Consider the following 12,255-nt stretch of genomic DNA (forward strand, 5'->3'; position numbering starts at 1 on the left):
ACTAGAGGGGCCCTGCCTCCAGCCAGGGGGAGGAAAGGGACAACCGAGTTTACTGGACTGTGTGGATTCGGTGGCCTGGCACATCAGACCCACAGGAGTATAAGGCTCTAGTAGACACCGGTGCACAGTGTACCCTAATGCCATCAAGCTATATAGGGGCAGAACCCATCTGTATTTCTGGGGTGACGGGGGGATCCCAACAGCTAACTGTATTGGAAGCCGAAGTGAGTCTAACTGGGAATGGGTGGCAGAAGCACCCCATTGTGACTGGCCCAGAGGCTCCGTGCATCCTTGGCATAGACTACCTCAGGAGAGGGTATTTCAAGGACCCAAAAGGGTACCGGTGGGCTTTTGGTATAGCTGCCTTGGAGATGGAAGAAATTAAACAGCTGTCCACCTTGCCTGGTCTCTCGGAGGACCCCCCTGTTGTGGGGTTCCTGAGGGTCGAAGACCAACAGGTGCCAATCGCTACCACCACGGTGCACCGGCGGCAATATCGCACCAACCGAGGCTCCCTGATTCCCATCCATGAGCTGATTCGTCGACTGGAGAGCCAAGGAGTCATCAGCAAGACTCGCTCACCCTTTAACAGTCCCATATGGCCAGTGCAGAAGTCTAATGGAGAGTGGAGACTGACAGTAGACTATCGTGGCCTAAATGAAGTCACGCCACCGCTGAGTGCTGCTGTGCCGGACATGCTAGAACGTCAATACGAACTGGAGTCAAAGGCAGCCAAGTGGTATGCCACAAGTGATATTGCTAATGCGTTTTTCTCCATCCCTTTGGCAGCAGACAGCAGGCCGCAATTTGCTTTCACTTGGAGGGGCGTCCAGTACACCTGGAACCGACTGCCCCAGGAGTGGAAAAACAGCCCCACCATTTGCCATAGACTGATCCAGACTGCACTGGAACAGGGTGAGGCTCCGGAACACCTGCAATACATTGATGACATCATCGTCTGGGGCAAAACAGCAGGAGAAGTTTTTGAAAAAGGGAAGGAAATAGTCCAAATCCTTCTGAAAGCTGGTTTTGCCATAAAACAAAGTAAGGTCCTGGTTAACGGGGGAGGTCCCGGACGACTGGAGGCTTGCCAATGTGATGCCCATCTACAAGAAGGGCCGGAAGGAGGATCCGGGGAACTACAGGCCTGTCAGCCTGACCTCGGTGCCAGGGAAGATTATGGAGCGGTTCATCTTGAGGGCGCTCACAAGGCATGAGTGGGACAACCAGGGGATCCAGCCTAGCCAGCACGGATTCATGAAAGGCAGGTCCTGCTTGACCAACCTGATCTCCTTCTATGACCAGGTGACCCGCCTAGTGGATGAGGGAAAGGCTGTGGATGTGGTCTACCTGGACTTCAGTAAGGCCTTTGACACCGTCTCCCACAGCATTCTCCTAGAGAAGCTGGCGGCTCACGGCTTAGACAGGTGTACTCTTTGCTGGGTCAAAAACTGGCTGGATGGCCGGGCCCAGAGAGTTGTGGTGAATGGAGTTACATCCAGTTGGCGACCGGTCACGAGCGGTGTTCCCCAGGGCTCAGTACTGGGGCCGGTCTTGTTTAATATCTTTATCGATGATCTGGATAACGGGCTTGAGTGCACCCTCAGGAAGTTTGCAGACGACACCAAGTTGGGCGGGCGTGTTGATCTGCTGGAGGGTAGGAAGGCTCTGCAGAGGGACCTGGACAGGCTGGATCGATGGGCCCAGACCAATTGTATGAGGTTCAACAAGGCCAAGTGCCGGGTCCTTCACTTGGGCCACAACAACCCCATGCAGTGCTACAGGCTTGGGGAAGAGTGGCTGGAAAGCTGCCTGTCGGAAAAGGACCTGGGGGTGCTGGTTGACAGCCGGCTGAACATGAGCCGGCAGTGTGCCCAGGCGGCCAAGAAGGCCAATGGCATCCTGGCCTGTATCAGAAATAGTGTGGCCAGCAGGAGTAGGGAAGTGATCGTGCCCCTGTACTCGGCCCTGGTGAGGCCGCACCTCGAATACTGTGTTCAGTTTTGGGCCCCTCACTACAAGAAGGACGTTGAGGTGCTGGAGCGTGTCCAGAGAAGGGCAACGAGGCTGGTGAGGGGTCTGGAGAACAAGTCTTATGAGGAGTGGCTGAGGGAACTGGGGTTGTTTAGCCTGGAGAAAAGGAGGCTGAGGGGGAGACCTCATCGCTCTCTACAACTACCTGAAAGGAGGTTGTAGCGAGGTGGGTGTCAGTCTCTTCTCCCAAGTAACTAGCGATAGGACGAGAGGAAATGGCCTCAAGTTGCGCCAGGGGAGGTTTAGATTGGATGTGAGGAAAAATTTCTTTACTGAAAGAGTGGTTAAACATTGGAACAGGCTGCCCAGGGAAGTGGTTGAGTCCCCATCCCTGGAAGTATTTAAAAGACGTGTAGATGAGGTGCTTAGGGACATGGTTTAGTGGGCATGGTGGTGTTGGGTCGACGGTTGGACTCGATGATCTTAGAGGTCTCTTCCATCCTCAATGATTTTATGATTCTATGATTCTAAGGTCAAGGGACCTGCACAGGAGATCCAGTTTTTAGGAATAAAATGGCAAGATGGATGTCGTCAGATCCCAATGGATGTGATCAACAAAATAACAGCCATGTCTCCACCAACTAGCAAAAAGGAAACACAAGCTTTCTTAGGCGTGGTGGGTTTTTGGAGAATGCACGTTCCAAATTACAGTCTGATTGTAAACCCTCTCTACCAAGTGACCCGGAAGAAGAACGATTTCAAATGGGGCCCTGAGCAACGACAAGCTTTTGAACAAATTAAAGAGGAGCTAGTTCATGCAGTAGCCCTGGGGCCAGTCCGGGCAGGGCAAGATGTAAAAAATGTGCTCTACACCGCAGCCGGGGAGAACGGCCCTACCTGGAGCCTCTGGCAGAAAGCACCAGGGGAGACTCGAGGTCGACCCCTAGGGATTTGGAGTCGGGGATACAGAGGATCCGAGGCCCACTATACTCCAACTGAAAAAGAGATATTGGCAGCATATGAAGGGGTTCGAGCTGCTTCAGAAGTGATCGGCACTGAAGCACAGCTCCTCCTGGCACCCTGACTGCCGGTGCTGGGCTGGATGTTCAGAGGGAGGGTCCCCTGTACGCATCATGCAACTGATGCTACGTGGAGTAAGTGGGTCGCACTGATCACACAACGGGCTCGAATAGGAAACCCCAGTCGCCCAGGAATCCTGGAAGTGATCATGGATTGGCCAGAGGGCAAAGATTTTGGAATATCGCCAGAGGAGGAGGTGATGCATGCTGAGGAGGCCCCAATGTATAATGAACTACCAGAAAATGAGAAACAATATGCCCTGTTCACTGATGGGTCCTGTCATCTTGTGGGAAAGCATCGGAGGTGGAGGGCTGCTGTATGGAGTCCTATGAGACAAGTTGCAGAAACTGCTGAAGGAGAAGTTGAATCGAGTCAGTTTGCAGAGGTGAAAGCCATCCAGCTGGCTTTAGACATTGCTGACCGAGAAAAGTGGCCAGTGCTCTGTCTTTATACTGACTCATGGATGGTGGCAAATGCCCTGTGGGGATGGCTGCAGCAATGGAAGCAGAGCAACTGGCAGCGCAGAGGCAAACACATCTGGGTTGCCGCATTGTGGCAAGATATTGCTGCCCGGGTGGAGAACCTGGTTGTAAAAGTCTGTCACGTAGATGCTCACGTACCCAAGAGTCAGGCCACTGAAGAACATCAAAACAGCCAGCAGGTGGATCAGGCTGCTAAGATTGAAGTGGCTCAGGTGGATCTGGGCTGGCAACATAAGGGTGAATTATTTCTAGCTCGGTGGGCCCATGACACCTCAGGTCACCAAGGAAGAGATGCAACATACAGATGGGCTCGTGACTGAGGGGTGGACTTGACCATGGACGCTATTGCGCAGGTTATCCATGAATGCGAAACATGCGCTGCAATCAAGCAAGCCAAGCGGTTAAAGCCTCTCTGGTATGGAGGACGATGGTTGAAATATAAATATGGGGAGGCCTGGCAGATCGATTATATCACACTCCCACAAACCCGCCAAGGCAAGCGCCACGTGCTTACAATGGTGGAGGCAACCACCGGATGGCTGGGAACATATCCCGTGCCCCATGCCACTGCCCGGAACACTATCCTGGGCCTTGAAAAGCAAGTCCTATGGCGACATGGCACCCCAGAAAGAATTGAGTCAGACAACGGGACTCATTTCTGAAACAACCTCATAGGCACCTGGGCCAAAGAGCATGGCATTGAGTGGGTGTATCACATCCCCTATCATGCACCAGTCTCCAGGCGAATCAAGTGATACAATGGACTGTTAAAGACTACACTGAGAGCAATGGGTGGCGGGACATTCAAACATTGGGATACACATTTAGCAAAGGCCACCTGGTTAGTCAACACTCGGGGATCTGCCAATCAAGCAGGCCCTGCCCAGTCAGAATTTTTACGTACTGTAGATGGGAATAAAGTCCCTGTAGTGCACATAAAAAATATGTTGGGGAAAACAGTTTGGGTTATTTCTGCCTCGGGCAGAGGCAAACCCATCCGTGGGATTGTTTTTGCTCAAGGACCTGGGTGCACTTGGTGGATAATGCGGAAGGATGGGCAAGTCCGATGTGTACCTCAAGGGGATTTGATTTTGGGTGAGAATAGCCAATGATCGGAATTATGTGATGTTAAGTACTACATAATATTATATGCCGTACTAATGATACTACAATAAGAATCACCCAGACTAATGAAGAACAACTTCAGTGAAACCAAGCAAAGCACAGTGATGATGGTACCAGAATTGACTTCAACATGACAGAATCCAACACCACATACCATCTCCATTTTTCCTACCCTGAAAGATTATTATGACAGATGGAGCCCGAAGTCATGGACTAAATGAACTCACTGAACATTTTAGAGGGATGGCCCACAGACTAAGGGAATGATATCTCTGTGTGTGTGTGTGTGTGTGTGTGTGTGTATATATATATTAAAAAAAAAAGGGGGGGGGGGTGATTAATGAAAATGTACTGGAAAATATGAGACTTGAGCATGACGTAAATGGTATAGAATAAGGGGTGGATATTGTCCTGGTTTCGGCAGGGATAGAGTTAATTTCCTTCCTAGTAGCTGGTACAGTGCTGTGTTTTGGATTTAGGATGAGAACAAAGTTGATAACACACGGATGTTTTAGTTGTTGCTAGGTAATGCTTACACTAGCCAAGGACTTTTTAGTTTCCCATGCTCTACTGACTGAGAAGGCTGGAGGTGCACAAGAAGCTGGGAGGGGGCACAGCCAAACTGGCCAAAGGGACATTCCATACCACGTGACGTCATGCTCAGTACATAAACTGGGGAAAGCTGGCCGGGGGGGCCGCTGCTCGGGGACTGGCTGGGCATCGGTCGGCGCGTGGTGAGCAATTGCAATGTGCATCACTTGCTTTGTGTATTATTATTATTATCATTTTATTTCAATTATTAACCTGTTTTTATCTCAACCCACGAGTTTTTCTCACTTGTGCTCTTCTAATTCTCTCCCCCATCCCACCGGGGGCAGGGGGAGTGAGCGAGCGGCTGTGTGGTGCTCAGTTGCCGACTGAGGTTTAACCACGACACCTTTCCACTTTCTCTCCACTGTTAATGTTTTCATAGACCTCTATAATAATATCCTTTATCCAGAACGTCATGCGTTTCTGCAAGTTCACGAGTGGCTGCATATTCAGTCTGTTCCTCTATGGACACTCCCCTACACCCTAGGAGCCCTTCTTGATCTTTGCTAGTTCTACTACATCTTTTTTGAGATCTAAGAGTGGTTGGAAAAGGTGGGGTGGCATATAGTCCATATTAAAGAAGTGCTTAATAGCACGGATTCTGCAGCAATATAACTACATATTGTTTTATTCTTCAATCTTTCCTCAGTAACCTACTACATTTTATTTACATTTTTACTGCCAACAGCACAGATATTTCTAAATATTTCAAGTTTGAGGATTCTTTACGTTATACCAACATCTTGTCCTTCACTGATAAGAAATTCAGTTAATTTTAACTGTTATCTCTGGATAAGGCATGTAGCTAATAATTTCTATAGGCTTTCAAAATTCTCTGCCAAGGTACTTACAGTAAGCCTCTAGAGGAATTAGGGAATTTATTGTACATGTATAGAAAAGCAGGGAAGAGAGGCAAATTACCATCAAGAATCGAAACCACCCAAAAGGTCAAAACTCATTTATCTGACTACAGATTACTAGCAACTTCCATTTAGATACAGTGTTGCTCAACATAGCTATTAATGTTATATAGCAAAATCTGGGACCAAAAGTTATCTAGTTTTCTTGAGTTTTGAGAACTGTAAGACACTAAGTGAAGTAAACAAACTTAGCTAAATGAACAACTACAGGCAAATGAAACCTAATGTTAATAAATGCAAGCAATATATTCTGGCAACGGAAAAGTTTCCTACTGTGCTGGTTTTCGCTGGGGTAGAGTTAATTTTCTTCATAGTAGCTAGTATGGGGCTATGTTTTGGATTTGTGCTGAAAACAGTGTTGATAACGCAGAGATGTTTTCGTTATTTCTGAGCAGTGCTTACACAGAGTCAAGGCCTTTTCTGCTTCTCACACCACCCCACCAGCGAGTAGGCTGGGGGTGCACAAGAAGCTGGGAGGGGACACAGCCAGGACAGCTGACCCAAACTGGCCAAAGGGATATTCCATACCATATGACATCACGCTCAGCATATAAAGCTGGGGGAAGAAGAAGGAAGGGGGAGATGTTCGGAGTTATGACGTTTCTCTTCCCAAGTAACTGTTACGTGTGATGGAGCCCTGCTTTCCTGGAGATGGCTGAACACCTGCCTGCTGATGGGAAGGAGTGAATGACTTCCCTGTTTTGCTTTGCTTGCATGCGCGGCTTTTGCTTTACCTATTAAACTGTCTTTATCTCAGCCCACGAGTTTTCTCACTTTTACCCTTCCGATTCTCTCCCCCATCCCACTGTGGGGGGAGTGAGCGAGCGGTTGTGTGGTGCTTAGTTGCTGGCTGGGGTTAAACCATGATACCTACAACACACAGATATACAAAAAAAATCTACAGAAAAAAAAAATGGTCTGAGAATAACTATGTTCACCTTTGTTCTCAGTATTACTATCACTTTTTTTATTATTGCACTTAGAAGCCGCAGTCACGAACAAATGTAAGGTGATAGTAGTCCCTGCTCACAGATATTTTAATAGTTCTGACCATTCTGTTTTAAAACAGACATTGAAAAAGAGGAGATATTCAAGTATAGTTAAAAAGAAAATTATGAGCACAGATGAATACTCAAAAGAAGAAAAAAAATATCAAAGATTGAAATACAAATAATGGGATGTGGTACAAATCTATTATGTAAAAGCAGGCAGCTCAGAGCTGCTATTAACTCGTTTCAAATAACATACGAACAAAGCTGAAGAGAACATCATAAAAGCTGGGAAATTTAAGAAGGGATAAAATAAAATATTTTTCCCCATATGCTATATAAACATGTTGCAGAAATCAGTGCAGAAGGACATAATAGGTAGCTATGCAGTAAAAAGGTAATGGTAAAAATGGTAACAGTAAAAGGGTTGGAATTCTAAATAAACAAGATGACCCACAATTAGTCAATGCCAACAACACCCTTGAGAGACATTAAGCCTAACAGTTATGATTTAAATAAGAAACATTTGACACTAATCTGAATTAAAATGCAAATTTAAAGAACAGGCAAAGTGAAGCTTGTTATGGTGGCCCATATCTTGGCCTATGATTTTGAAGTGGCTCATGTTCACAGAAAGTTTGCAACCAAAATAGAAAACTCCACATCCCTGGGAGCTGAATGGAAAGCAATGGGGAAACAGATGCGCCTATGATGCAGAATCATAGAATCATAGAATCATAGAAACATTAAGGTTGGAAGAGACCTCTAAGATCATCGAGTCCAACCGTCAACCCAACACCACCATGCCCACTAAACCATGTCCCTAAGCGCCTCATCTACACGTCTTTTAAATACCTCCAGGGATGGGGACTCAACCACTTCCCTGGGCAGCCTGTTCCAATGTTTAACCACTCTTTCAGTAAAGAAATTTTTCCTCACATCCAATCTAAACCTCCCCTGGCGCAACTTGAGGCCATTTCCTCTCGTCCTATCGCTAGTTACTTGGGAGAAGAGACCGACACCCACCTCGCTACAACCTCCTTTCAGGTAGTTGTAGAGAGCGATGAGGTCTCCCCTCAGCCTCCTTTTCTCCAGGCTAAACAACCCCAGTTCCCTCAGCCGCTCCTCATAAGACTTGTTCTCCAGACCCCTCACCAGCTTCGTTGCCCTTCTCTGGACACGCTCCAGCACCTCAACGTCCTTCTTGTAGTGAGGGGCCCAAAACTGAACACAGTATTCGAGGTGCGGCCTCACCAGGGCCGAGTACAGGGGCACGATCACTTCCCTACTCCTGCTGGCCACACTATTTCTGATACAGGCCAGGATGTCATTGGCCTTCTTGGCCACCTGGGCACACTGCCGGCTCATGTTCAGCCGGCTGTCGACCAGCACCCCCAGGTCCTTTTCCGACAGGCAGCTTTCCAGTCTGAACCACACACAACGTTTGTACGAAGAGACTGACACTCCAAATGCCTGCTGGGAAATAAAGGAAGCCTGAACAAGCTCTTTTATATAGACTATAAAGGCACTAAAGGAGGTTCAATTCCAAGATTACAAAACCAAAACAAAAATCCTCCAGAACACAAGCAAATCTGCCTTAAGAACTACTTTTACTGAACAAGCCCCTGGAAACAAAACAGTTTAGTGCTTAACATTAGCCATGTTTACACCTCCACTATCAGAGAACCATGTCTTTATATAAGACTGAAGAGCATTTAGAAATAGCCTGTAAAACCAAAATATACCTTAATTTTACCTATATATATATACACACACAGAGAGAGAACATGAAGGCATGTCTAAGAAAGAACTGAAGGAGATACTGACAACATTTATGTGATTCCGACACTTTACCTGAACAAGATGGATAAGGGTGGTTAGAATGGCACATCGTAGCATATTGTGCTCCTCACTCTGTTTCCAAAGGAGTGGTAAATACTGAACCAAACATCCTACATATGGTCGTATCTGAAATTCAGAACACAATTTTTTTTCTTAATGTGTGAAACAAGGCCATTATTTTATCCCAGGCATAATTTCTGAAACATTTAAGAGCTGCTTTTGTCACAGTAAAAATACAGAGTTTGCTTTAATTTACTCCTCTTTCCTCTTCCTAAAACATTCCGTACTCTGTGACTAAAGTGACTCCTGACTGCACAGGGGTTTGAAAAGAACCTATTACCTATGGTAACATTTGTGCATGACAATCAGGCTTAAGTAGTAAATACAACACAAATAATACTTAATTTGATAACTGAAGTTGTTTTCATATTATTGTGTTCTTCACTTAGACAGGATTCCTGAATAACTGCATCCTCTAAGACGACCAGAAACAGTCCCAGGAAAAATAAAAAAAATAATACTGAATAACCTCTGAAGTTACGCATGCTTTGAGCGGGGGTTGGACTACATAACCTCCAGAGGTTTGTCCTAACCTAATTTTTTTCTATGATGCTCTGCAATACTAAAGGGTTAATCTATTTGTCTTCTAAAGTATTTAATTATGAATTAACCTTAACAGACTCATAAAGGCTCTTACTCAACTTGTTTTTTTTCTGCTGCTTCTCCAGCTGATCTAAAATGCAGGGAAATCTGCTGTCATGTTGACTTTTCCTATGAGGGACAATTAAGAAAGCTAAATTTGGCTCTCAGACATGATTACTTGCAGAAAGAGGAGATAAGCTCCAAACCATGCATTATCTCTGTCCTTAATACAGTAATACCACAAAAAAATGGAGACAAAAGCAGTCAACAATTCATTTTTATTTCTGCAAAAACATCTTCAATTTCTTTATGTTTAAGCTGAAGAATATACTTTAACACTAAGAAGGAAGTACTGAAAATTGATAATGTAAACTTGAAACTTTGCATGCAGTTAAGGAGAATGCTGTATAGGCAATCACGATCCATATCAGTGCCAATGAGAGATTACAAATTTAACTGCACAGTCTCTGGGAATGTAAAGCATTTTGTCCCCCAAAATGTCTCTTTTAATATGTAAGGTTTAATAAAATATTAGCTCAGATATGAGACAATTAGAATCGAAAGTTGAAATAAAAAAAATTTGCAAGAAATGCATTAAGATAAGCAGTGGAAGTCACTCTGTACTCCAAAAGGTGAGTCAATGCAAAAAATATAGTAAATAAAGAAGTAGTAACTGAGCAAGAACATATTGCACAAAAGATAAATGAGAACTGAAAAGTGAGAAGAGAATCAAGTAAAGCAAATAATGCAGGCATCTACCATAACAATAACCAGTCTATCAATGACATTTTTCTACTATTTTTGTATAAGCCAAAACCATTAAGAAGTCCTCTGTGTTCTTAGTACAAAGCTAACACTGTTTGAAGTCTAAAAAAAATACCTGCATATTGACTTTTTCAATCACACAAGACAGAACGTGAAGAACATGCATTTTGGTGTCACATTCTGTTACTTCCTGAAGTAGCTGAAAGAGCAGTGTAAACATGGATTCCAGATACTAAAAAAAAAAAAAACAAAAGAAACTACAGATTAGACCATCAAAAATACAACTGGTGACATGAAATGGTGATTTTCCCATATGCTTACAACACGAAGACATCTATGAACTTTAAAAGACACTTACAAAGTGTGCAAAATGTTACTCTTTCATTTGGAAAAATTCACACTAGCCTAAACAAGAGAAAATAATTCAGATACGCTCTTGCATAACAGTTCAAGCACGTGATCAATTTGAACATATATAATTTTCATGTTTTGGTAAGTATAAACATGACTTCACAAATAAAATTCTGTAAAGCTGAAGGCCATCTCTCCAGAAGAAACACTTTGTTAGGGTCAGAGCAAAGGTATGGTCTTCCAGCTTTTGGGTCAGTAGATAAAATTTAGATAATGAACTGAAAAAGACAGCTTAAAAAAATTCCAATGTTTACAGTACAGATGCACTCTGCATTTTTGTTTTGTTTGTTCCCAGAGTTGCAATTAACATGGAGGTCATAATCAAACAAGAAAAAAAAAGCACCTGCTAAATTTGAAGGATCAATATTTGCTGTATTCATGGCTAACATGTCGTTGTTTACTTAATGCCAAAAGCAGCACCACTGTAAAGAACACGAATATAGGAGACTAAGAAAGTCTATGTTTTTAAGGCACTATTTTAACCACACACTTATATTTAATATTTGTGTGAAACAGCAGGTTGGAAAGTACTGTGTGAAACAGGCATACTAGAAAGTATGTCATACTGTCTTAGCATGAAGAAACTTAGTATCTGATAACACGTGATGTATATAGTACTAAACACAATGATAGGAAGTTGTAATAGTCATAATACTAAAAGGTTTTGAATTGTCTGTCTATATATTGCACATTAGCAACCTTAATAGCAAGAGTATGAGTCTTTACATGCTTTGGCCTATGAAGACTAAAAAAATTATATATACACACACTGATTACTAAATAGTCTGGTTTAAGATGAAATTGGAAATTATTTTTTCCTGCTTTCCTCTATGGATCTATCTGCTCATCAGAATACACCCATATAAATGCTCTTACCGGTAAGAACTGGTCAGTTCTGAACTCAAAGTCATCTACAGGTAAACAAGCATTAAAGAAAAATAATACAGATTACAGATGGATGAGAGACTCAAATAAGCAAATATTCTGTGGATACACAACAATTATAATGTGAAGAATTTGGTAGTAAGTTTAAAATTGTTTATTTTCCAGTAGCTCTGAATTAAGAGCGAATCAAACATCTTTGCTAATAAAAGGATATTTAACTTCAGCGTCGTAGCTGTCTCAATACGGACCTGAAAGACAAAAGCCAAGAAGCATCACGCATGTCCATTAAACATTATTTTGATTACCAACATAATACCTGAAAATATCAAACCAGTCACTGTTTTGGCAACTGAATTATCCTATGTGTTCTGTCACCCTAAAAAGTGCAGTTAGTTCAACTCAGAAATATTTTTGTTTCCTTTTATTTTAGTATCCTTTACAGTTTATTTGGCATTGCTAAACTGATTCCACCTGGAGAAACTACTCAGGCAAAATCTTCATGAAGGTCAAGAAAGAATTAAACAAGGAGATATCTAGCCTGTGATAAAA

General features: G+C 43.7%; 1 protein-coding gene across 1 annotated transcript in view; it reads right to left on the minus strand.

The window, feature by feature from the left end:
• LOC143172045 (importin-11-like) overlaps positions 1-12,255 on the minus strand; it is a 206,043-nt gene that overhangs the window by 97,728 nt on the left and 96,060 nt on the right. The window contains exons 18-21 of the mRNA XM_076361261.1: positions 11,921-11,954; positions 11,698-11,738; positions 10,526-10,642; positions 9,016-9,129 (exon numbers count right to left, since the gene is read on the minus strand). Coding sequence (XP_076217376.1) covers positions 9,016-9,129; positions 10,526-10,642; positions 11,698-11,738; positions 11,921-11,954 — 306 coding nt within the window. The remainder of the gene's footprint in view (positions 1-9,015; positions 9,130-10,525; positions 10,643-11,697; positions 11,739-11,920; positions 11,955-12,255) is intronic.

Source organism: Aptenodytes patagonicus, chromosome W (assembly GCF_965638725.1).
Source record: "Aptenodytes patagonicus chromosome W, bAptPat1.pri.cur, whole genome shotgun sequence".
Lineage (NCBI taxonomy): Eukaryota > Metazoa > Chordata > Aves > Sphenisciformes > Spheniscidae > Aptenodytes > Aptenodytes patagonicus.